Below are 26318 nucleotides of genomic sequence, written 5' to 3' on the forward strand. Positions count from 1 at the left end.
ACTGTCAGAATATCACTACAGGACTCAACATATCATGACCACACACCACTGTTTCTATCTTCTTTTTCAAACAGCTCAAGTCTCTCTCATGTGCAATCAGTCAAGATGCATCTGAAAATATTCCCTTTTACAATATTCCTCCTCCATGGTAGCTGACAGGTTACCACAGTTGTCATCTCAAGAAGTTCGCTGACTAGGAGCTCAGTGAGGAACTGGTCACACACGTATGTAGGACTTCATTTCCACAATACCAGAAGCTGGCTGAAATTTAGTTAGCTCACCTCCCTGACACCCTATTACCACCTTATCCAGTAGCACCAGGAAGACAGGCCTCCCAAAATTAAGGCATTGCATTAGGAGCATGGGAGATTGTGCTACTCGTTGGACTGCTGAGGAGAGAGTATCCTTTCATTATCCTTATGCATCTCCAGGCTAAAACACTCTTTTAATATATACCAAGGCCTCACCAAGTGTCAGTCTTGCAGCTGCAAGCTTATGCCACATGGCAGGTCTGTGAGAGTGGAGCAGCATACATAAAACCAGCTTGTGTTATCAACCTCCCTTAATACCCTTGCTTCGTTTGTAAGCTAGGATGTTTCATCTGGACTGGCAGTGGTCTTTTGCCTCCCCATTTCAGTCTAGCTAAGACTGAAGATCTCTCTCTCTTCAGATGTTGCTAGTAATCCCATGGAGTTAAGAGAAGGGAAATTAACTGTTTGGAAAGTAGCTAACAGCAATAACAAAAAATATTTCAGGCATTATGGAGAGTGAGAATTTCTCCCACCCATGTTAGGCCAGTCGGTGTGGACTTGTGTCATGTTTACTGCTTGTGTTCGTACCCCCTCCAGCACAGGCAGCTGAGGAAACAGTGCAAAACGCAGCAGAAAAAGTATATTTGCATCATGTACAACCAAACTCATTGCATTGTCTGTTCAGCCACAACACCTACAGTTCCTTTCACCACTGACACTGGTTACATTTTCCTTTTTGTGAGCCAGACCAGGAGTAAACATTTGGTAAAACCTCAACCTGGATTTCTAAAGCCAGTATTCTTTATTTCACAGTTTAATTTGGCTTTACAAGGAGAGGAGATTGAGAGGGCATTGAGACTGGGGCTGCAATGTGAATGCAGTGGTCTTTACACCCTACATGAGGATGGAGGTAATGGATGCCCTGCTAGTTCATAGCTGAGACGAATGGCCATCTAAGGGCTACACATCACCTTTATTTTCTTTGTGCAGCACACAGCATCCCACTTCATTCAATCCACTTTATATGTCTCACCATAAAAGCTTGCATATCTCATGTAACTAATGCCAAAACTGTTCAAGAGGTGTAGGGGTAAAATTAACCCTGACTTTTGAGAATCTTCCCAAGGTAGACTGTTGCAGTGTTGCTAGTCCTCACAATTTTATCCTGAATATCTATGTAACTACAATTCTTTAAAGCACAACTCTTAATTTTATTTTTAAAGAAAAGGTGACTAAATGTGAGTCTTAGCTTAAATTTTACAACATAGAAGTTTCTATTCCCCTAGTTGCAGAGGAAAGCTCTTAAGTATGACCACATTATACTTAAGAGGTTTCAAACAGAAAGCAAAGAAAAAATGCCAATTTTACTGTTTATTTGATATTATGTATTGAGACTATCAGTTTAGCTGGGGGAAGGGATATGACTTGTGGTTTTGAATGCTTGATGGTGACAGCAAAAATAATACTTGCATTTTAGGAGTATTAATAGCAATGAAGAAAAATATTATCCTTTTTCAATACCCCTTTCTTTCCTATTTTAAAATAGGCAATTCATTGAACTATGCATGTAAATAGATGAAACAAGAAGATAGCAATTAGGTTGCTAGAAATTTTTAGTATTTGTTCTATTTTTTCTAATATTAATTTTCCATTTGTTTGTTTGTCTATTTTCATTGCTTTCATATAAAATGAACTTGCTACAGTGGTCACAGTAATATCTGTAAATTGCTTTTTATGTTAACCAAAGACCTGGGAAAAGTGTCCACTTCTGTCAAAAAGTTACTGAATTCTAATCTTCATGAGGTTCCTATTTTAGTGTTTTCTTCATATTTTTATTCTTTTGGTACTCACAAGATTGTTAGGCGCTTGTTGAATGATAACCAGGACAGAGATGAGCATAGACTAAAAAATTTGTATCCATGTTTTGTATACCACACGCTGTTACTGTCTACATCTGAGGTCTTTGTGTGCATCTTGTCAGATTTCTTTGGTTGTCTGGTGTGATATTCAATAGCCTTGTGTTCTCCCCGAGGTGCAGAAAATCCATATGTCACTATCTGTTCTGCCTGATATGGAGTTAGAGCTTGAGTCCCTGTTGCCTAGCTATCAAGCTACTGAGCATTCATTAAGCACTGCATATAAATCTTTCCTATTAAAACCATTCCACTTTGCATAAATATTCCTCGAGGTACAAAGAGAGCTATTGATTCTTTTTAGCCCTGTCATTTGGCTATTCCCTTGAAGTCTTCAATTAAAATTATTTATACAAACTGGAAGAGCAATTACAGCAGAGCATCTAACTTGGATTTCAAAATGCTTCTGAAAATGGACAGTATATTCTTTAAGTCACAGGAATAATTAGAAATAATTTCTTAGGAATGTCTTGTCTTCACCTCACACGTTGTCTCGCTTCATGGGATGATTCTGTTTCTGCATTACTAGTACAAATGGGTCTCAGTGGTCTCTGACTCCATATCTTGGGTTTTAGCCCTAAAGTTTACCATAATTTAGAAGTTTGGTGAATCTTCTATCATCTCAAGATTTAGGCTTAGTACCTTAATTCAAGCTGGTTCAAAGCATCACATTAAGGAACATAGATCCCCAAGTACGGTGTCAATAGGGAGGAAAAGGTTGCCTCCAGAGCAGAACTGAGCTGCCCAACATTTGGGGTGCAATTCAGTTGCATAAACAAAGGTGTCCAGTGCCATTAAAAGTGCCAGAGATCCCATCTAGCCTCCTCTGCCCTTCCAGGCAGCAGTGTATTGTCATACCTGCAAATCAGACACGAACATCTCAAATGCCCAAGGCTGTTGTAAATGACATTTGACTCCTGCTTAAACAACCACATTCCTCCTTCAGTGCCTAAAGAGGAGTGTGTTAATAGACTCCTTTGTTTTTCCTTATCATCTATTACAGCAAGCAGGGATTGTTTCATTACTGTAATAATAACCCTTTTCTGACAATTTTAAGGATATTTGTTTCCCCTAGCCTAATTCAAAGCTCAAACTTGTGATTTTATGAACACTTAAAACAAACAGCAAAAACCCTTTTAAACTTAATAGGCTTAATTTTCTCTCATTTAACCATTCAAACAATAACATTATAAGAAGTCTGATGGTTGAGTTCAGCCATATACTGGTGATTATAAATTCATTTTCACCTCCAGCATTTACAATATTTTGGTTCAGATATTATTGGTGCCTATAAAATATATGCCAATATTAGGACTGAATAATACATGTAACTTGTTTTCTTTCCTATAGTGACTCTTCTTCAAAAGGGTCCAGATAATACACAGAAATGCCGCAGGAATCTGAAAAGAACAGCAATCTTTCATTTTGCTTTGATAAAATCTATATTTATACACAGGAGGCAGCTCATAGTATGCATGGTTTATGGCACTTACTTCATTTTGAAAGAAATTCACATTTGTTGACACTGTACTTTGATCTATGTTTATCAGTCCTAAGAACAATAACATATGCTTGCTACTTGAAAGAGTAAAATATTGGACATGCAAATAGGTGAAGTTCTGGGTTATGTAAGTGTGCCGCATAGTCTTCTGCAGGAGAGAATATATAAGCAGATCTGCTTATACATAGTAAGTTAATTCTAATGGCTAAGCCATTAGAGCAACACTTCCAGCACCAACCATACAAAGTTGAACATGTTTGATTAGAGATGGTTGAGGTCTGAACATGTCCAACCATGCCAGATTCCACATGTACAGCACTTACTGTCTTTTTATCCAACTGTTTTGCCTTTGATGAGATTTTCACCACAGTTATGTTTTTATTTAGCCCAGAAACCAAAGGTGAAGCAATCTGATGGGAAGAGAGAGCATAATACAGATACGATCTATGATGATATGAACAACCCCATCTCTTATGGACAAACACAGCACAAACCGTAGGCACAGGATGTACACACTGTATTTAACCTAAGCCTCCAGTCTAGGTCTCTGTAACAAGAGTAAATGGAGATCTTCTGGTGCTCAAAGGTGCCGTATCTTTAGGAGAGGATGAGATCACATGGAAGTCAAGAAACATCGTAAAGTAAAATACAAAAGAGTAAAGGTGAAAAAGTAGAGAGAGTATTTTGAACACGAACTATTCAAGTATGTGCAGCCTCACCTTCCGATTAATTCCAGGTCTGACTCCATGGAAAACATGGCCACAAAGGCCAAAAGCATAGACAAGGTTACTAAAACTATGCCATACATATTGCAGTATGCAAAATACAAAGGCAGAAGAAATGTTAAAGGATTTTTTCTGTCTACTATCACATACTAAGATACTTTTATCCCATTTCACTCTTCATATCGTCACACACCAAACCAGTGTGTATGACAAGTTTCAGAAGCCCATAAATTCATTCTTCAATCTGAACTCCATCATACAAAATCTGCAGATTCTGCTATTAGGATATATAACATAGGCCAGGAGATAATAAATATATTGTCATAATCCTCACATTTATTAGGACAATTTTTGTAAGTTTTGCAAGTTGCCAGTTGAGTAAGCAGTGTGCAATGAACTTGGCTGCCAAAAATGCTGCAGTTGCAGAAATAACTTTCCTCCTATCAAATGTAATTAACATCTGTCTCGCATCATTTGGCTATTTGTATGAACAGACAAAAATATACGTTGAAAATAACAGTCATCGTCTTCTCATGTACCATTTCATTCAATAAATAATGACATCTTATTTCTTAGCAAGAAGAATGATCTGGGAGGGAGGAAAGAGCTTCTTTCTGTATAAAGAGATGACAGGGAAAGTGAGAACTTCGTATTGCAGTAATGAAATTAATAATCTAGAACTGTATTTTTCAATATCATCAGTCATACCACCTTTGATTTTCTTTGAATTTTGTTGGTTTGGCATATAGGACTTTATTATACCATTCTATTATCAAAACAAAAAGTAAACATTTAGCTGAGTTTCAGGGTTTTGTTTATTTTGTATTCAAAATTAAATAGATTAAGAATACATAATCACCTCTCTGCCTACATATTTGTGCAACCAAATACAATCTCTATGTATATTAAAAACTAAGAGTTCAGAAATTCAGCTCTTCATTTGCCTTTGAACACATTCTTTGAGCACAAATTTTAAAGCTAAAATTTAAAGCAAATTTTAAACCCATCAAAAATTTAAGAATAAATTAAGTAATGGCTTTTTAGATACAGTTTCTGCTGTATATTTAGAATTGGAAATATCTGTTTTGACAGTTAGCAAATACTTTACTTGAACAAATTAGTTAACATCCCTGTACCTGAATTTCCCCATCCAAGAGCAGAAATAGTCATTTTAGAACTTTGTAAAGTCCAATAATTATTGCAGTTAGCAACTCCCGTCCTAACTACTACCAATGTTAGTGAAGTGAAGCCTAATGGAGTTCAGCTCAAGATATTTAGGCCAACTACTGTATATGTCCAATTGCGCGGTGTACACTAAAACAGAAATCTGTGCTCAGTCGCATCTAGATGAATTTTTGTCAGTGCTCTGAATTTGTCATTTGATGCATGGCGTAAAGTAAAAATATCCAGAGTTGCATTAGAGATGAAGAAACATTTCCAGGCATGTAAATCATATTCCAGGAGCTTTGTGAATCTCTAAGTAGTGGAGGTTAAAGAGATATTTCAGGCAATTTTTTGTGATTTCACTTCTAAAGCATCTTTCACTGTCTGTTGCCGGAATCGAGATATTAGCAGGGATGCACCTCTCATCTCACCCTGTTTAGCTGTTCACATAGCCTTTGTAGAAGAGCAAAGTTTATCCCAGCACTTATGCAACTGCCTTTTTGTAATTGATGATTTTGATATTTTAAAAAATGGCTTGTTTGTTTAAAAACCTGTAATGAAAATTTCTCAATAACATAAGGAGCACTTTTCAAACCAGTAGGTGGGCATGAAGTTAATCCTGATGAAAAGTAAGAAGCCCCTGGAAAATATCATCCAGCCTTTCCTCTCTCTGCCCCACAAAGTCTTCTCCCATCCAGCAGTCGCATAAGTGGGATATTTATTCTGAGTCAGTGAAGTGGAGGTGGAGGGTCAGTGGAGCTCGAGATGCAATGCTGCTGCCCTGCGCTCTGTGCGTGCAGCAGCAGGGAGCTGCGCGGATGGCACCCACTTCTGCTCATCATCTCCCCTTCCAGTAGATACCACAGGGGAGTGGTGCCCCGAGAGCAGAGCCAGGCTCCCCTAAATGCTGCTCCTCCGTCATGCCTGGGTAAGCGAGGATGTAGGGACTGTGTACAGGAGCTAGACGAATTCTTGGTGACTGGAACTCAGGAGTTTTGCCAGGTCTCAGCTACTGGTCTCAGGGGGTGACTAGGTTGGGGGGGGGGGGGGGGAGCGGAGAAGAGGGTCCCATCTCTAGAGGCCAGGTGCAGGACTGGGAGAAAAGTGACTGATGTGACAATTTGTTTTACTTCTGTAGGGAGGCAGGGAGAAAAGACAGTAATTTTATGCTCAGAGGTGGCTGGAAAGTGGGTGTTTATATGTATATGTGTGCATGTGTAGAAGGAGGTGGGAGAGGGGAGGGCAAGCTACTAAAGAAAAGAAGAAAAGGAGGTCTGCGAGAAAGGTCTGAGAGCAGTGATGTGAGTATAGATCTTTTAAACACTGGCACTTTCGCTCCTTTTGATGTATTACTTTCTTCTTCAGCTCCTAATGAAGGTAAATGAAAATTCTTTGTATTCAACTGATTTCTTCTGCATTAAAATCAGCATCGTTGTACGCAGTAATTACTGAGACTTTCTTTGCCATACTGAGCATCACCTCTGGTACTGCGGAGGAAAAATCAGATAATATTGGACACCTCTTCTTTTCTTGATAGGTCTGTTCTTTGAGAATTTATTCATAGGCTAATAGTGAGTCATGAGGCATGCTGGGTTATGCTGCTGCTCTGTTATTCATGATCTTTTCTCTTCCACCTGTAAGTACACAAAATAACAAGTCTCAATAAGCAAAGGCTATCAGCAGTTGATGATTATTGGCCTGAAATCATACCTTTGATTCCTGCAAATCCATCAGCTCTGCAGAAGCCTGGCAGGGCTGAGCTGGAGGTGCCTGTAACACAGTGAAGGACTGAAAACGCACAGGAAAAATCGGTGGTTTCGTGCTGGGGCAATTTAGAGAAAGCAGGGAGCCGAAAGAGGTGGGAAACTGGAAAAAGAGGAAATTGAGGTAGCAATGGGTGCTCTCATGTCTTGTAAGGGAGATGTGCAGGTTATAGTTTAATAGAAACATCACTGTGATTGTACGGGAATGAAAGGCACGCTAGATGCGCAGGGCGGTATTAATCATACCACTGTCACCAGCATGTTACTAGGATTATTCCCCTGCTATTGGCCAAAGCCTCAGCCAGGGCTCTCAGTCCTCGTCTTGTTCGATGGAACCTGGTTGACTTTCTTCCGCTGAAACCTCTAGAGAGGTCCATGCGCCACAAGGTGCCTGGTGGGCTCAGGCAGGTTGTCCTCAGGCAACTGGAGAGGAAGGCATCCAGCCACAGCACTGACACTGCCTCCTGTCAGACCTCATCACTGGCATCAGAAATCACCCATGTATTTAACCTTGTTTAATTAGTAGGTGGGTTTGGGGGTAGATTCCTCTGTAAAATTCCACGTGAAATTCATGAAATGCTGCAGTGCTACACATGGTACCAAAATATTTACCACATTTATGTGTTCATACTTTTTATATCATTTTAGAAGGTTGCTTTATTTTAAGGGGGTTTTGTTCTAACATAACCAAGAGGAGTTAAAAATACTATTGTTTTACCTTTGGTCATTTTCCAGACAGGTTAGAATGGCAGCATCATTACTCAGAGTTCAAAAAAGCTTTCTGGTTTTTTTGGTAGATTGTTTTCGGCAATCTGCTTAGTCTGTGTTATTCCAATTCTTTTCTGTATATCAGACAGAGAATATTTTTTAGGCCAAACTTGATTGCATCAAAAGGAGATGCAGCTCACTATTATATAAGAGATTCAAGTGTTTCTAGTGCAGTCCCTACTTATTTAAAAAATAGTTCTGAATTGTTATGGGAAATATGAATAATAGTAAGAATTGCACCTGAACAATTGTTTGTGTCAAAAATGCTACTCCATCCAAGGTGCCGAGCTGATGGATTTTTATTTTAAACTACACAGCATTGTAAATACTATCTTTCGATAGTTTGTTCAGTTCTGAATGCAGGGTTGTGATGTTTTAAACATTTCATTTGCTACAAGACTAATGAATTCCACTTTGCTGGAGCATAAGATATGTAATTTCAAGTCCACTGGAAGTAATATTTTTCAAAAAATTTTGGCAAATAAATTCTTTTTAAAAAGTTCAAATTGAAAATAATACGAGCTAAAAAAAATGCAGTGAAGAAACAAAACCATAATGTTTCTAGTTTTTAGAGTTTTTTTAATTTAACTATTCTATCAAAATTGCCACAAACTGGCAATTTCTTCTAGCTAACCACAACCTAGAAAAAATTCTCAGAAAACACATAGTTCTTTGTATAACCTCTTTTTACAAGATATATCTTAATTTCCTGTTTACCAAAGCTCCTAATGATAAGAATTTTCTTAAAGTTTGTAAACAATGCGTATGTTTGTAGTGTATGTATAGGTATAGATATAGTGGTGCAGCATTACTTGAGCTCCAGCAGTGACATTGGTATCAGTCTCCCCCAAGGCCATACAGCACCCCAGGTCTTTTTACAGCAACATCCTATACAACTGTTTTCAAAGGCATAATGTCAGCCAGAGTTTCACCCGAGTCATTCAATACAATGTCACACTCCCAAATATATACTTTTTCTAATCACAGTCTGTAAGAGATAATCCATTATAAAACTATGGTGTGCATATAATATGTAGTACAGGTATCTAGATGTATCTAAACGTGTTAAACAGATAGTAATATAAAATTGGTTATAATGCTAGCAAATGTTGAATGTGTATGATGAAATGCTTTTATATGTGCATGTCTGTGGGTAAGTGTGCTGAAGGTATATCTCTGTAAAAATACACACGTGCACATGTGAATATATATACATTCAACTTAAAATTGAGTCCATTTCAGAAAAAATGCAGTTGTTTCTAGGAACTAGGGGAGGTAGAGGAACTATAATATTATTTCATCATAGCAACTATTCTTGCAGACGTACCACTGAGGGGCTCCGTGCCATGGAGCAGTCACCTTTACAGTGATCAGCCTGGTCTCAGGGATATGGATTTTGACTTTTGCATGTAGAAATACATCCACATGTAGATGTTACCTCATTTTGCATGTGTGTTAGAATTAGTAGATAATTTTCTTTCACTATGACATCTGTGTGATCCTTTATCTTGGGTTGACAGAAAGAGACATAAAAGAAACTTTAAACAATCCCTCTCTGAGTCAAGACTGGAAGGGGAAAGTCATTTTGTTTAGTCAGTGCCTGATAGCCTGCCTATAAATACCATGAAAGCAGCCCTATCCAGTTGACAAGCAAAGTAGTATATAATACCTTGTACAGGATAATTGCCTCTACTTCAACAGACTTCAGCAAAATTTTTACTCTTTCTTGCAGTGGCAGCAAGTTCTTCTCCCAAATCTTAGAAATGACATGGGCTGCCATGACTATTTTGCGACCCCTGTTTGCATCTTTCAATAGCAGTTTTTAGGGACAGGTTATATATCGAACCTACTCCTTCAGAGTAATTTAAATTTCTTATGCACTGTACCCTTTCTGTTATATCGTTATCAGTGACAGAATTAGATGGTCTTTAAATCGTGATTTAGCTGGAAAAGAAAGAAATCACATTAACCTCGTATAATTTTTATTCCTTTTTCTTTCACCTCTTTACATTTCAGTCAATTTGATGCAACAGTATTAATTTGCCGTTAGATGAAGGCCTACCTCATATTTTTGTGTTTGAATTAGGCAGCATTAGGCAGCATTAGGCAGCAATGTTTTTTTAATTTGGGAGAGTGAGGGATTTGAGGAAATTGCAGAATGCTCACGTAACTAATTTCTCTTTTAATGGCATCAGTTTTTAATCTCTTTCACATCTTGTTGGTATCTGAGCACATCTGGGTCTTACTTAGGTATTCAAAATCTTTGTTATGCCTCGAGTGCATCCTTCCCAAATAGAATCTATTTGTGCAAGTGAAAAAGAAGAATATATTATCAGTCATCTTAAACAGTCTTGCTTTTGCACATTCCCTTTAACTACATAAAAATAACCATACAGACAAGTACACTTGTTCTACTTCTTTTCGCAGTTGGGGGGAGGGGGAGAATCCTTCAGCAGAAGAAATGCAGAGAGTGGGTAAGAACCAAGTTGGGAAAACATTTAATTAGAATCCAAAGTAGAACCTGACTAGGCTCCAGCAGAGGAGTAAAAAGAAGTAAAACTGTTATGTGCAAACAGTTCTTCCCTGCGCATGCAGAAGACTTGTAATTGGATCTAAACCTCATCTTTGAAGTTACTCATTTTAATGATGGTATCATTTTTTGAACAGTCCTTACGTTTGAGGAACATGGTCTTTATAAGATTATGCAAATCCTAAGGCAAGGACTGTGCAAATGCAGAAGTGCCTTTCAGCTTCTTTGGCCAGCATGCGGGACAGTAGCCACAACTATCAGAGGGATTTATCCTACAGTTTCTCCACACCATTATGTTTCTCCCTCCATTGCCGCTAGTATTTGCTTCTGTCTTTATTTCCATGTCACTTAAATGACATTGTCAGTTCTGCTATTCCCAGCCCTCTTGTGCTAGGCTGGCTTCAAGGGATCTCTGGTGCTATGGAGCTCTTTCTGATAGCAACAGCCTAAAGGTGGACATAGAAGCAGATGGTCCCAGCTCTATCAGAGTAAAGGCTGTTCTATGCCTTCAAGCCCAAGTGAACACAGCTGGAAGAAAATGTGCCACCTATGCTTATCAGCAACATTGCACCAGAGAAACGTCTATGCCTGCTGTTACATAAATTCAGGATTGCCTCAGAATCCAAAACACACTCTTCAATTTTTAGACTAGATAGACCATTGATTCTCCTTCTAAATCACTACTCTTTTTGAAGCTAGCTGAAGCTATTTGAATAAACGTGAAAATTTGCATACCTCTGTTTTCCAAAAGTACCTTTTAGATGAGTTCTACTATGAGCGCTTTATGGTATTCAGCATTTAATCTGCAGGTCATTGCAATCAGTCCTAGAGGGCAATGAAGTCTGAGAAAGAAAATGGATATGGCTACCACAAATACCAGAGTTAGTGTCCTCATATAACAACATATAACTTCACATAAGCAGGTTGAGAAGCATTTCACATTAGTTATCCCTAGCATATTAAATAATGCGTAGAAGTAGTGTTAGTAATTGTACTATAGTGACATTAACAGCATGGCATCGACCTTTTCATTGCATAAACCTCCTCCACTGTCCCCAGTTAATCACAATACTCCTTGCCATGAGAATGCTAGCAGTGCTTTTACCATAGTCCTCTCACGTGGGATAATAATATACATATTTTTGCACTAATATACATATTTTTGGAATAATAGTGAAAAGACTGGGTAGGTTCATTCTCAATGGAAATAAAATAATAGAACTTTTCAGAATTTGTTTCTTCACAATTATAATTCCAGTTATTTATTAACCTGGACGATCTGCTCTTGACAATGTTTCAGTAATAGTTTACAGTATTCCAGGTTCACTAGGCATTAAATACATTGATTGATTGGTTCATCTTTATGTATGTAAAATTTGTCAAGGCTAAACAACTTTGGGATTCCTTGCTGAGAAAAGCTAAAGGACTGCCAGTTTGGAAATGCTGTGATTCGTTCTTCTAAATATTAACTGGGAAACTTTCACTAGTATAAAATAAGAAAAAAATAATATTATAATTATATTTTGTAATTATAACATTTAATACATTGTTATTAATTATTGTAAAAGCTTGTTCTATTTTACAAATTGGTTTATTGTCCTATGAACAAGTACATATTCTCCCTGCTATATCCATTGTAGAATCCATGAAATCAAAACACATTAAGTAAACAAACACTGAATTCATTTGTCCAGCCATGCTTAACTTTGCTGGTAAGACAATATTATTTTTAGGGATGTCTCCCTTGTTAGTGTCAGCAGCCCCAGATTTCATTTGAGTGATTCATAAAGGCAATTTTGGGTTTCTTTTCAGGAACCTGTATCTTCTTCATTATACTAAATGCAGAAAGAATTAAAATAGACAAGGATTCCTGTTTTCATTTTTATACCTAGGGTTGTTTGGTTTTTTTAGTTTAACCTTATGTGAGTTTCTTCTGATTGTAATCCCCATTGGAATTAATGACTGTGTCATTTCACTTTATTTCTAAAAATCACTCAAATATACAGTTGACACCTTACCGTGTTTTTTGTCTGGAAATTGCTTTCTGGCAGGGCATGTATGTGAACATTGTGTGCACAGAAGCCTGAAAAATTAATAATTTCATACTTGAACTGTCATAAGAAACAAAAAAGAACAAAAGCAGTTTCAATACAAATTGCCATCCATTTTTAAAACATTAATATTTGGAGCAGGAGTCACAGATATACTCTAGGCTTTTTGTGCCTGCCTGAAGCAGGACAGGGCTTGGACATGCAGACAATTAGAGTATTTTTAAAGACAGGTAAGAACATAGCACCCAGCGCACATCAGTTTCCTCTCCTTTCTTTAGCACTCTGCTGCTGGCTTTTACATCCCAAATTCTTACTGCTCCTGTATCTCACAGCACACACACTCATCCATTACTCATCCTTAGTTATCTCCTGGCTCTAATGTGCTGCATCCCTGCACGCATCTTACTTGTACCCTTCTTCATGCTCTTCTTCATGCAGCCAGATAGTTCTTAGAAGGAAGTTTGTGAAATGGATGTCCCATTTCCCACCATTTTCACAGGCTTACTAAATATGGGTAAGTTGTGCATAAACTATGTTTGAGATAAATTTTCCATGAATTGCCTTCTGTCACTATGGCTACTATCTCCAATCGCACGGAAGACCACAACTTGCTCTCAATTTTTGACGGACATGGAGGCAATACACTTTCACGAGTGATGGTACCACCTACTCTGTCAGGGGCAGGGTAGAAATATTGTATGGAAGCAAAAAACAATCACCGGTAGTCTTTTGAGGAAAAATTAGATATAACGATCATTTTGGGAAGGGCTTTTTAATTACAGGCCACCCATGGGATGATTCACAGTGTGAACATGAGGAGACGGCAGGCATACTGTGAGAGTGCTTTTTCATACTGAACAAATAGTCTGATACAGGATCACAGTCATTCATAATAACCCATTTTAATTTACTTTTATTCATTAGCTAATGAACAAATTAATAAATTCAAACATCCAGAAAATTAATTCCTTTCTAAAGAGGAAGATATGGTGTGTTGTCATACGCAACAGAGGATTAATGCCCCTTTATATATAAAATCTGTGATTTGACTATTGAGCAGTAATAGATGTATCCATAACGCAGCTTAGTTTGTTGCAAGGGTTGGGATCCAAGCATTAAGCTGAACCCCTACACTGCACTGGAAAATGATAGAGTATTTACCCTGCAGTGGTGTTATTGTTCAAATATTTACTGCAGTGGAAATGAAGTCACGACAAAATTGTGACTCCACAGTGCTATAAACTGTACAAGAGTACTGCAAATTCTCATCTCTCTCTCAGAAAGCTTATAAACAAAAATAGAAAATAGGGAAGGTGAATGAGACATACAAGGACGCAGAATAACTAGTGGGAGATTGGATAAACTTCATAAAAGGAGAATGTGATTCTTAGCCATGCGACTAGAAGGGTGAAAAGTCACCTTTGCCTAACCATTATAAGGCTGAAGTTTCCTGTGTGTTCTAAAGCAGTCTTAAAGAAGGGTCTTGGTGGGACTTTTGTTAATGATTTTGCCTCTTTCATCTCACTGAAAAATTATTATGCAAGCTGAATTTTGTAGTTTAGACTCAGTGTAGTATTCAGGAATGGGATGGAAAAGAAAGCATAAATTATTCAGTGGTGGAGGTGTTAAATTGTTTGCAAAAAATAAAAATATATTGTCCTTGAAAATGAGTGCTTGGCAGTGAAAGAGGCTCTAGAGATATTAAGATAACATTTGCTTGGAACGAAGGTCAGTTCGATAATACATTACCCTCTATTAGCCTGGAAAAATACAGGAAAACCTGAAAGAACCAGAAGGAACTCCACTATTTCTCTTTCCCATACAATTTTAAAGCAAGTAATATATTTATACATGCCTGAAAAAACTATTGAGTAGATCTTTTGGTATAGAAACTATGTGAGAAGCTCTCTGAAGTAGAGGTAACTTTTATGTCGATGTGGTGGGTTGACCTTGGATAGATGCCAGGTGCCCATCAAAGCCGCTCTATCAGTCTCCTCCTCAGCTGGACAGGGGAGAGGAAAATATAACATAAGCTCATGGATCGAGATGAGGACAGGGAGGTCACTCACCATTACCGTCACAGGCAAAACAGACTTGACTTGGGGAAAAAAAATTAATTTAATTTATTAATTAAATCAATCAAATCAGAGCAGGATAATGAGAAATAAAACCAAATCTTAAAAAAACCTTTCCCCCACCCCTCCCTTCTTCCTGGGCTTAACTTTACTCCAAAGTTCTCTACCTTCTCCCTGCCAGCGGCGCAGGGGGATGGGGAATGGGGGTTGTGGTCAGTTCATCACACGTTGTCTCTGACACTCCTCCCTCCTTGGGGGGTGGACTCCTCACACTCCTCACACTCCTCCCCTGCTCCAGTCCCTCCCAAGGGAGACAGTTCTCCACAAACTTCTCCAGCGTGAGTCCTTCCCAGAGGGTGCAGTCCTTCAGGAACAGACTGCTCCAGCGTGGGTCCCCCACGGGGTCACAAGTCCTGCCAGCAAACCTGCTCCAGCGTGGGCTCCTCTCTCCACAGGTCCACAGGTCCTGCCAGGAGCCTGCTCCAGCACGGGCTTCCCACGGGGTCACAGCCTCCTTCAGGCATCCACCTGCTCTGGTGTGGGGTCCTCCATGGGCTGCAGGTGGATCTGCTCCACCGTGGACCTCCATGGGCTGCAGGGGCACAGCCTGCCTCGCCATGGTCTTCACCAGGGGCTGCAGGGGAATCTCTGCTCCGGTGCCTGGAGCACCTCCTCCCCCTCCTTCTTCACTGACCTCGGTGTCTGCAGAGCTGTTTCTCTCACGTATTCTCACTCCTCTCTTCTCCGGCTGCCGTTGCGCAGGTGTTTTTCCCTTTCTTAAATATGTTGTCCCAGAGGCGCTACCACCATCACGGATGGGCTCGGCCTTGGCCAGCGGCGGGTCCGTCTTGGAGCCGGCTGGCATTGGCTCTATCGGACATTGGGGGGGAGCTTCTAGCAGCTTCTCACAGAAGCCACCGCTGTAGCCCCCCGCTGCCAAAACATTGCCACGCAAACACAATTCAGCTGATGATTTTACTATCAAAAAATATAAAATAGAGATAATACATAAGCTAAACATCTATCAACCTAAAGGTTGAATGGCCTTTATAAAAGTCTTAAGTAGAAAGTTACTCATATACTAGCCATACATTTGTATGAGATATTTGTTAATGAATGGTAATCAAAGATTACTCCATTTTAAATGCACTGAGGTATTTATACGTAGTAGACTATTAGTAAAAATCCACTTATTTGACTGGAAATTATTTCACTGTTTTGATACATATAAATTCTGCTTGATACAAATATAATGCTTCCTGTCTTTAACTTTGCATAAAAGCATTAACCTGTAGTAATCCAGGCTTCTTTCGAAGTATCTGTTCCTATCGTTGGAAGGTGTTGACCTAGTAAATCCAGTTGACTGCTTTCAAGCTACAGCAAGATTTGAGGATTTATATATGTGTACAAATATGAATGCACGTATAGATATACTGAATTTCTGGTTTGGCAAGACGGTAGTTGCTCTAATAACTAGGATGAAGCAGTGAATGAGCACACAGTTCATTACAACTGGCAGGACTAAGGACACAAGATGTTTAGCCAAAATCAGATTCTTCAGCGTAAAGTTTGGGAGTGAATTAATAGTGTTAATGGCAGTGTCTGGGACAACAGTAATTGTAAACATTCCTCATGGGAAGCATTTGGATGCATATTATTATAACAGATTGAACTTGCTAAACAATATATCATAGGAACACCTTCAGATTTGGTGCCTGGCATTTGGCTCCACATCTGTGGTTTGGCTCTGGAATAAGCATGCTGATTTTCAGAGGTGCTAAGTGCTGGCAGCTCCCATTGAGCTCCATCAGCAGAATGTGGACCTGAGCAATGGATACAGAAAAAATCCACAAATCAAAGCTTTTAGTCTTAGTTTTAAATTAAGTTAATGACCTGACGGATAGTGAAATTAGATTTGCACTGGTCTCAGAGAGTCAGCTGCTGAAGTTAGGCACTTGGATGAGCATCCTTTGGAGTATAGCAAGAAAAACAGAGTATTGATCAAACAATGATGAATATCATGATCTTAGTAAATAGATAACAGAGTTATAAAACTGCCCCAGTTCTGGCAGTAATGCCCACTTACATTACAGGGAATGCCCTCAGAAACTGTAATATCTCTAAAATCAAAATGAACTTTCAAGTTGTACATCTATAGATTTAAAATGGAGACTAATCCTACTCATCTGTCTTTGCACATGTTTTTTAAGTGTCCAACTATGGGCTGTTACTTTCACTAAGTACTAATTTGGTATGTGACTAGTTATTGCTTGTCTTCATGGTGCTAGCATTACTCAAAGAAAGAAAAAAGCTCTATTAACCATTTCAGCTCACAAGCAAAACATGACTGCCTACTACTAGAAATTCACAGTTACATCTATATTTCAACATCCAAAGACATTTGTCCTTGTGCTGCGGCCTCTTTGTAAATGCTCCATCTAGTTCCTCACCTCATTCGTCTCCCTCTTTCCTTCCCAGCAATTTATGTCAAGAATTAGCAGTTGCAACGGTGCGCAGTCGACAACGCTGCTGAAAATATCTTCCACTGGGGACAGGTGGTACATTGCCAGGCTTCCCAGGCGGGGACAGGGGCTGCTTGGTATTTATATCATGCTCTGTCATACCCTTATGCCTTCAGGCTGCCAGGAGGCTGGCTGGGCTACTTTCCTCCTCCTGGGAGCCATTACCTAGATAAATGTGATGCTCTGCGTACAGGAATAAAATGTTGTGCGTACTAAAGCAAATGTGTTGTAAATTTTGACCTCCTTTTTCAAAGAAAAAAAAGGGTTTCGTTTCTACATGAGCCTCTGCACACAGTGACACTTTTCAAAGTGATCCCAAATAGCTATGCAAACATGGCATACATTTTTTATCTTGCTCTTCAGATCCACTGATGTTTTGTCACGCAGTTCATTCACACCAGGCATTTCAGGATGCGCAAGTAGCTCCTGCAAGCAAAACCTACACAGAACAGGCTTACATAATTTGTAAATAAAAGGCTGCCTTGAAAATTGGACCTTTTTCTTTTTATGTGGTCTTGCCTCCAAATTGCTTATCATCTTTTAAATAATTACTTTTTTGTAAAGTGGCAGTTTTAACATCCACGCTATGCTTTCAGATGCTTGAAGAAGTGAAAAACTGTCTAGCTAGGAAGAGAATTTGCCTGCTTTTTAGCACTTTATGAGCAGCATTCATTTAAGTATTCTTTGCTATTGCTTTACTTACATTTTTAATCGGCAATGTTTCATGTTTACTGGATCAGCAAATAATCAAGGTCTTTAGATTTTTTTGGAATGTATTTTATTCCTCTCCCCAAAAAAGTTAAATGCCTCTATTTAAATAGCTTTTACCACTATATGCAAAATACAAATAAAATGTAAATAGTTTCTTCTACTAATCCACATCTGCCTGGATGTAATTACATGATACATGCTGCTTAAGCACAAAAATTTTGAATAGGCAGCTTTTTAATTAGGCGTGTGCATTGGGTCACAGTAGAATTAAAATGGATTCTAAAAAATTGATTGTATAAAAATGGCACCTGCTTACTCAACAGATCTGATTCTTGGGTAAAGTTGCAGACACATGTCTGTGTCACATCCTTCTGTTGGCCCTTGTAGAGGAAGCCAAGTTTGGAGCCAGCGTGCTCAGTCCTTCCAATGACAGGGACAGTTTTTAGCCCGAGTTAACGACTTCTACAATGACTTTCAAATGTGACAAACAGCTGTTTTACATCTGTTTCTCCAGTTTCATTCAGAGGAAAATTAAGGCCTATCTAATGCAAGTTTGAGTGCCTGCATGCCTAGAAATACATTATGATTTCACTTTTTCTCAGATTTCGTAAATAATATTTGTTTTTACCCTGATTCTTTCCCCTGAACCTCAGTTCCCAGAGTCCAGTGAGTGAAAGGAGGATCTGTGGATAGTGGTTACCTGTCAGCTTTGCTGAGTTCGTCAGCACATAGGTAAAACTTTCTGTACGAGCTGAAGACTGGGAAAGGGTTCTTCCATGCCAGTATGAACAGAGGTACTTTAGTGGGCTCTTCAGTGTTCTCACATACCAGCAAGTGGTCCTGAATTTTTTTCTGAGTGCAGAGGCAGCTGAGCGTTATGTCTCCCAGCAGCTCTTTTCATTTCACTGTGTCTGCCGCAGTACTATCAGATAAAGGTGTTATAAAGCTACTAATAAAAAGTGGTCAATTTTAAATTTAGCTCTTCCAATCAGTATCTGCAGTTATTATATGCATGTACTTCTCCCCAGGTTACATTCTTGATATGTTTTAGCAGTTAATTTAATGTTCCTTTTTAAAAGAAATAAGTTAGAATTTTCTTGGCAGGTGTTTTAAATATTTCAGTATTAATATGCAATAGTCATCTTACACTGCAATCTCCGTTAAGAAGTTATTATAATTAGTAATTTTTATTTTAAAAATAAGGGTAATTATGTAATGAGTTTTAACAAAAAGTAGGACCATTTTTTTCAAAAAAAGATAAATCTGGCTACCATGAACTGCAAGATTCTGGGGTTTATCATTTGTCTATAAAGGTTATGCCATGCAGATGTTAGCAGCTAGAGCCAAATTAGTTTTACAAGGTTCTGTGCTAGGTCAGAGTACAAGAAAACAGAGAATCTCTGTTTATGCAGAACCTTTTGAAATCTTTTACACCCAAAGGAATGCCTCTACCCATTCATAACAAAATTTATTTATTCACACACTGGATTAACACCTATGGCAAGTGGAAGGAAGCTGTGATTCAAAGTTTCAGAATATAATTTGGCTGCTACTGTTTAACTAATCGATCCCTCATGCACTAGTTCTCTATACTGCTACTAGTAGCTGTATGTGTACCTGTAAAAATGGCTCGTTTCTAGCGAATCTTCACCTCTTTCATGACCACCAGTCACATGCTGTTGTTACTAAAACTACCCCCATGTTTCATATCTCAGTACTGGAAACATGCTAACACCTCTGAATTTACTATTAATAGCCTACAGTGTCAGCACTCTTGCAGCACTTTGCAGAAAGAGAAGGCAAGGTCACTGCTGAGAAGTGACACTGCTGGTAATGACAGTAGATAGTGTGGGTGGGCAGGTGAAGGGAAAGCTTCGACAGTAAAGTAATCATGTATTGCTAGTTCTGAAGTACGCATATGCAGAATTTAGACTATATGGTTGAGAAATGCAAGTGGGAATAAGTAATGCTGGAGAAGTTAGTAGGGTTTACCTCGGCTATAAATGCAGCAAAAAAAAAATGCAGCCTGAGTCTTGCAGAGCTGGTGCTTCCTGTGCTGACTTGCCAAACCGTGGGCTGTTTTTAGCTCCATTGCTATTGGCTTGTGCTGGCTGCAGGGGTGTCTCTGCCCCCCACCAAATCACAGCGTTCTGTCATATTTTAAGCACATGAACACAGATACTAAGAGCTTGATCCAAAACCCATCAGAAACAATGGAGACATTTCTACTAAACTTTGAATGTGATCGTAAATTAACAACAGAGATCTAATCTGCATTTTTTCCTCTGCATTCAGACTTTGAAGTTTAAAGAATTCAAAATAATAATAAGAAGGGCAGTGCAGTACGCAATTCAGTTCACAGAGGTACCATAAAAAATTCCAGCCAGGAAACCGAGGGCACAAGAAACAATAATAATAAGAAATAAGCAAAGTGTTTGTATACAAATGGTGGGAACATGGGTAAGGAAATGGAGGAATTTTACCTGCTAGTGCAAGATGTGTATTCAGACATTCTAGCAGTAATAAAAACGTAGCAGAAACAATAACTGGAGTCACTGAATAATATAGGTTCTTCAGAAAGGAAGGAAATAGGGCTGGTAACATTACGTGAAACATTAGCATAATTTGTAATGAAATGAGTTATGTCAATAAAACAGATTCTGTTTGGTTCAAGCACTTCAAGCATGAAAAAAGTATTTTTGCAGAATGAATGCTTGTGGAAAATCCCCAGGGTGTCAGATTTAACTCTGCAACATTATTGTAGAGAGGAATGTAAGTAAGAATCTGTCATTAAAGAATGTTAAAGCTCACAAATTTCTTCACCAGTCACTAAACCAACAAAAGATAATGATAGTTTAGGTCTGGTTTTTGCTTTGAAATATGTAGATAACAAAATGTAACCTTTAACCAAGCATTCAGGCATTGAGTCCATTAACATTACATGACAACATAAGTAATGGTCAGCAAACTTTAATAAGCAAAACAAGCTAGTTAAAGAAGTGAAATATTCTGGGGCTTCATGGATATTTCTGTGAAGAAGACATCAAATTTCATCAAATATAACATACTGTGTTGTATCTGACAACAGGAGATTAGGTTCAGCCATCCAGGAAGTCCCCTCCAGACCTCTGTTCCTAAATTTGTCAGTTAAATGCAAAAGCCTTAAGTAAAGCAGAGGTAATTGTAAGACAGTTTGACAAATTTGGTCGCTGTCAGTATCCTCTAACATCCTTTGACTCAATGCTGAATTTGGACGTTGGCTGCCAGACAGCAGAATCTGTTCTTGTGACGGTGTAGAAGTTTGAGATGTAGGACAGGATATTTATTGTCTGCTCTACTGGGTGTCTATCAAACCTGCCACTTCATCTAGAGAGTCTTATTCAGATGCCTTCTCCATAGACCAGCCCTCCTGGTCTCCCTCATCCCTGAACAGTCTCAAGTAAGATAGGGTTGGTAGGGCGTGTATAGAGTTTGTACAGGCCAGCGAGGAAGATGAAATTGGGGAGAGTACCCAATAGTGAGGGCATTGAAGTACAGAGATGTTCAGCCTGGAGAAGAGAAGGCATACAATGTATGTAAATACCTGAAGGGTAGGTGCAGAGAGGACAGAGCCAGGCTCTTTCCAGTGGTGCCCAGTGGTAGGACCAGAGTCAATGGGCACAAACTAAAACACAGGAGGCGCCATCTGAACATCAGGAAAGACTTTCTTACTGTGAGGGTAACTGAGCATTGGAACAGGTTGCCCAGAGAGGTTGTGGAGTCTCCCTCCTTGGAGATACTCAAAAGCCACCTGGACATGATCCTAAGCAACTGGTTCTAGGTGACCCTGCTTGAGCAGGGGGATTGGACAAGATGACCTCCAGAGGTCCCTTCCAACCTCAATCATTCTATGATTCTATAAGCAAGCCCCAGTCATTTTAGTAGCTTTAATTCTGAAAGCCAAGCAGATTGATGCTTAATATAAATGTTCTGCATAACTTCAAAGATACCCACTCACTGTGAAATTGTGATTTCTGGAGGCAGACTATGGCTTGCCCAGAAAATCAGGCAGGAATTATAAAGGGGATCACTATTATGCTTGTCCATATGCACCCATTATTACTAGAAGCAGCAGGAGAGAACAGGCAGAAAAGATGCTATAGGAAACTTTCAGAGAGTTTTCCTAAAGTAGAGGGGTTTTGAACTTTGCATTAGCATGGCACTGGCTCTGTAATGCTCTTAACTTATCTCTCTCTTCCTACCAAATGCTGGGTACTTCTCTCTGTGTCAGCAATGAGGAACTCTCAGCCTGGAAAATGAGTTAGATTTGGAGAAACCCTTACAGTCCAGAGATTTATTTGAAGGATTTCTGAAATTAACCCTTTTTATTCCTCTTTCATGTCTCATGATATGAAACACTGTTTCTTCCCAGTTTAACACCACTGTAGCTATTTCTTTGAGTTGAACTTAGTAACTCATGCCTTTTTCCCCATCCCTCTTAACCTTCAGCCCTATGATGTTCTCCGTATGACAGTATAGCATTATGGGTCCCAAATGGTTCAACTGTGAGTGAGTTACAACTTCAGGGTGTACCTAGACATGCTATTCGTTATACCTCAGAAACCACAAAGACCTTTAAAAATGTTGATTCAGGAAATGCTGAAGAATTTTCTGCTGTCTTGTGAGGGAAAATGCAGGGTCATTATTTGAAGAAGGAGTTCTTACCCAAGACCACCTAATGCTCAGTTTTGCCTGTTTAGTGACTGGGGAAAGGGGCTACTTGGCCGATGTATTTCCTGACTGCACTCCTTGTGCACAAGCTAATTTCTTTTCACTGGAGACCCATGTAATGTCAACCAGTTTATATGATTTTCTGATTTATGAAAAACATGCTGTTTTAAGTTTTATTTAAGATATAAATTTGTAGAGGACTAGAGAGCTAATCCTCTACAGATGCATAAAGTGAAGGGCTGAAAACACACAATGATTTACTTGCCCAACACAATAAATGCATTATTCCTTTTGCACCCTGCTTAAATCTTGCAAGAGTGTGAACAAACAGATTGGTCACCTCCCACTACATATCTGCATTGCCAGCACTCAGGGAAATAAACACTGCATGGATTAAAAAGTTGCAAAGGTACTACCAAGGCATAAGCTATTGAAACAGGAGCATGCACTGAAGAGGTCTCAGTTCAACAGTACCAGTCCTATTATGAGCAATGTCAGCCACACTGCTAATGCAGAAGCCAGGGATGAGAATGCAGGTAAGATCTTTCTATACCAGGGCATGAGCAAATCACAATGAATTGCAGCCATTGCCACAATAATTTAGTACAGTACATTCTTTCTCTCTTTAAGTCTTGACTTTTGAAATCTGTTTTACTCTCAGCTGCTTTAGACAGAAGCATTGGAGTTCCTTCAGCACTGCCTATGAAGTGACCTTACTGCTTTTGCCTATAGTTTGAAACCTATTTATGATGCACATTTAAGACAGTATTCGCAGCTCCTAAGGTTTCTGTGAATAATAAACACAATAATTTAAACAATGTCTCTTAGCTTTTTTCCCCTAGATACCCTCTGAAGAAATCTTTCTCTGAATCACAATTTGTGCATATGCAATTAATTACTGTCAGGCTGTCAGACAGGCTGATCATGTGGGAATTGACCATTTTATTTTCACATAGAAACAGCCTTTGCCTTTCGTTGTCACATACAAACAGCCCTTGCACCAGCATCTTGATGATGCGCTTTTTTCCTCAGTTTGCTTGATTAGACCTTTTGATTGAAGTACTTGAAAGACATAATTTCATAAATACGCTTGAACCAATTCCACACAAATAACCTCATCATCCCTAAATCGTTCTCATTTTATTGCTGAATTTTCAAATACCACCAAAAAACATTATGTTATGATAGGTCAGTTATTGAACTGTGTGCTTTGTAGACACCTCACAGTGTTGTCTGTATAAATGATTTCTTGTTCCTAATTAATGGTAGGATAATAAGATGATCTTCACTTAGAAAAATACTTTAACCTGTGGAGTTCTCTAATCAAAGATCCTTCTCCTTTGTTATAAAGATGCAAACTGTTTTATTAAAGTGGAAATTGACTGTGGGTCACCAAACCATTCTGAATATTGTTTGTACTGATTACTCATTTTTTTTTTAATATGCACCTTAACAGTACCATAAAAAAAATATTTATGGCTGTAAAAGTATAGACCCATTCTAACAACAAGAAGGAACTTGAATTTATTTCTGAACTTTTCAGTTACAGAAGCTGGTTGGTGTATGAGCAATATGGAGACCCATAAATAGCCTGTTGAATTAAAGTATTCTGTTTTCATATATGCTCTTACTGGTAGCTCTGTGCTATACATGAGACAGGATTTGAAGGTAAAGGTAGTATCTTTACTTTTATTTGACCAGATGGTTTAGCTGGAAATATTAAACTGCTTTTTCAGACATTTGCCTAGATTTTTCTAATAGAAAACTATTATACCTACCTACAAAATTTGTCCTGTCATTGTCCTTGAACCATCATGGCTACAAAAAAATGCCACTAAACATCTCTATGATATGCAAGATACAGTGTAGTTCATGCCTAGAATAGGAAATGACTGTAGTAGTCTTGGATGTCTGATGGCAAGTAATGACATTTAATAGGAAACTGTCAATATCATGATCAATGCAAAAAGTATTTCCTTATGCACATGCATGCACAGTTTTTTATCCCTTTTCATTGATTCTTAAGTCCACGAGTGCTTACTATTTCCTTTTTTTTTTCTTTTACTCTTCACTGAACAATGGTATTTCTTGACAACCAACCCTCCAAATAAAATTCCACTGTATCTTATAAAAAAGTAACCCGTGGACTGCACTGAAAGGAGTCGAAAAGAGGGAAAAGATGTTAAGAAAAGGTGTATGTCTGGATGCAGCTTAATTCTCCAACTGTGAGCTTCCACAGAAAAGAAATAGTTCTGTCATTGTCTATTTGTATTGCATTTGCTGGCAGACAAACTTTACTTTTTAGTCTCCACTATTTGAGTCAATATGTTGATCTAATTTATTTTATTTTTTAGTAGAGTTCTATCATTAAAAAAAAAATGCTCTGCATATACAGTAACAGAAGTTGTCTCATGTTGTCACTGTTTTTTCTTCTCTTTCTAGGTGATGTCATTGTCTATATTAATGAAGTTTGTGTCCTTGGACATACTCACGCAGATGTAGTCAAACTCTTCCAGTCTGTTCCTATTGGTCAGAGTGTCAACTTGGTGCTATGTCGTGGATACCCTTTGCCCTTTGATCCTGAAGATCCTGCCAACAGCATGGTGCCACCCCTTGCAGTAATGGAGAGGCCTCCGGTAGTGGTAAATGGAAGACATAACTATGAAACTTATTTGGAATACATTTCTAGGACTTCTCAGTCTGTTCCAGACGTAACAGATCGACCACCACACTCCTTGCACTCCATTCCAGCAGATAGTCAGCTTGATAGCACATTCCCACCACCTGCCCATGATGATAATGTATCAATGGCTTCATCTGGGGCCACCCAAGCTGAACTCATGACCTTAACCATTGTGAAAGGGGCCCAGGGCTTTGGCTTCACTATAGCAGACAGTCCTACAGGACAGAGGGTGAAGCAAATTCTAGACATTCAGGGATGTCCTGGTTTGTGTGAAGGTGACCTCATTGTTGAGATCAACCAGCAGAATGTACAGAACCTGAGCCATGCAGAAGTAGTGGATATACTTAAAGAATGTCCTGTTGGAAGTGAAACTTCTTTGATTATCCATAGAGGAGGTAAGTTTGGAAAGTCTGTACAATTACGAAAATGTGTGTAAAAGGTTCTAAACCGTAAGACATACATATACTCACTACATCCTTGTGTGCTAGATTGGAAATTAATTTCCGTGTTGCGGGAGGTAACACCATTGGTTCTGGAAAAGTGTGTCTGCAATTAAGTGTCCTAGGCAAAATCTAACAGTTTGTTGTACTTCCTTTTTGTGTTTTGAGTGTCAATGGTTCCACCTCTGTATAAACATACAACTAGAGCAGTTCCAGACCTTTCACCACATAATAGTTTGTATGGTGTCTGCAGCAAACTCTTACAGTCCCAAATCAGTGCTGCAAGCTTTAGATATAATTGTATGTATTGACTCATTAAGTTAGATCAAAATCAGAGCAATCTATTAGCCCTTTACAAGGTTACTGGTTTTGATAAGCCCTTTTGCCTCCTTTTCCTTCATTGTAAAAGTATTGTACAACAGTTGCTTTGTTTCTTTCTTGACAACAAAGATCCATAGTATATTTTTCTCTGTTTTAAAAAAATAGCTTCTAGCAACTTAGTTTGTCAGAC

The 26318-nt window shown here is 38.7% G+C and overlaps 1 protein-coding gene across 1 annotated transcript in view; it reads left to right on the plus strand.

The window, feature by feature from the left end:
- MAGI2 (membrane associated guanylate kinase, WW and PDZ domain containing 2) overlaps positions 1-26318 on the plus strand; it is a 765547-nt gene that overhangs the window by 619406 nt on the left and 119823 nt on the right. Inside the window, exon 10 of the mRNA XM_059815959.1 lies at positions 25127-25762. Within this exon, the coding sequence (XP_059671942.1) occupies positions 25127-25762 (636 nt within the window). The remainder of the gene's footprint in view (positions 1-25126; positions 25763-26318) is intronic.

Source organism: Gavia stellata, chromosome 4 (genome assembly GCF_030936135.1).
Source record: "Gavia stellata isolate bGavSte3 chromosome 4, bGavSte3.hap2, whole genome shotgun sequence".
Classification (NCBI taxonomy): Eukaryota; Metazoa; Chordata; class Aves; order Gaviiformes; family Gaviidae; genus Gavia; species Gavia stellata.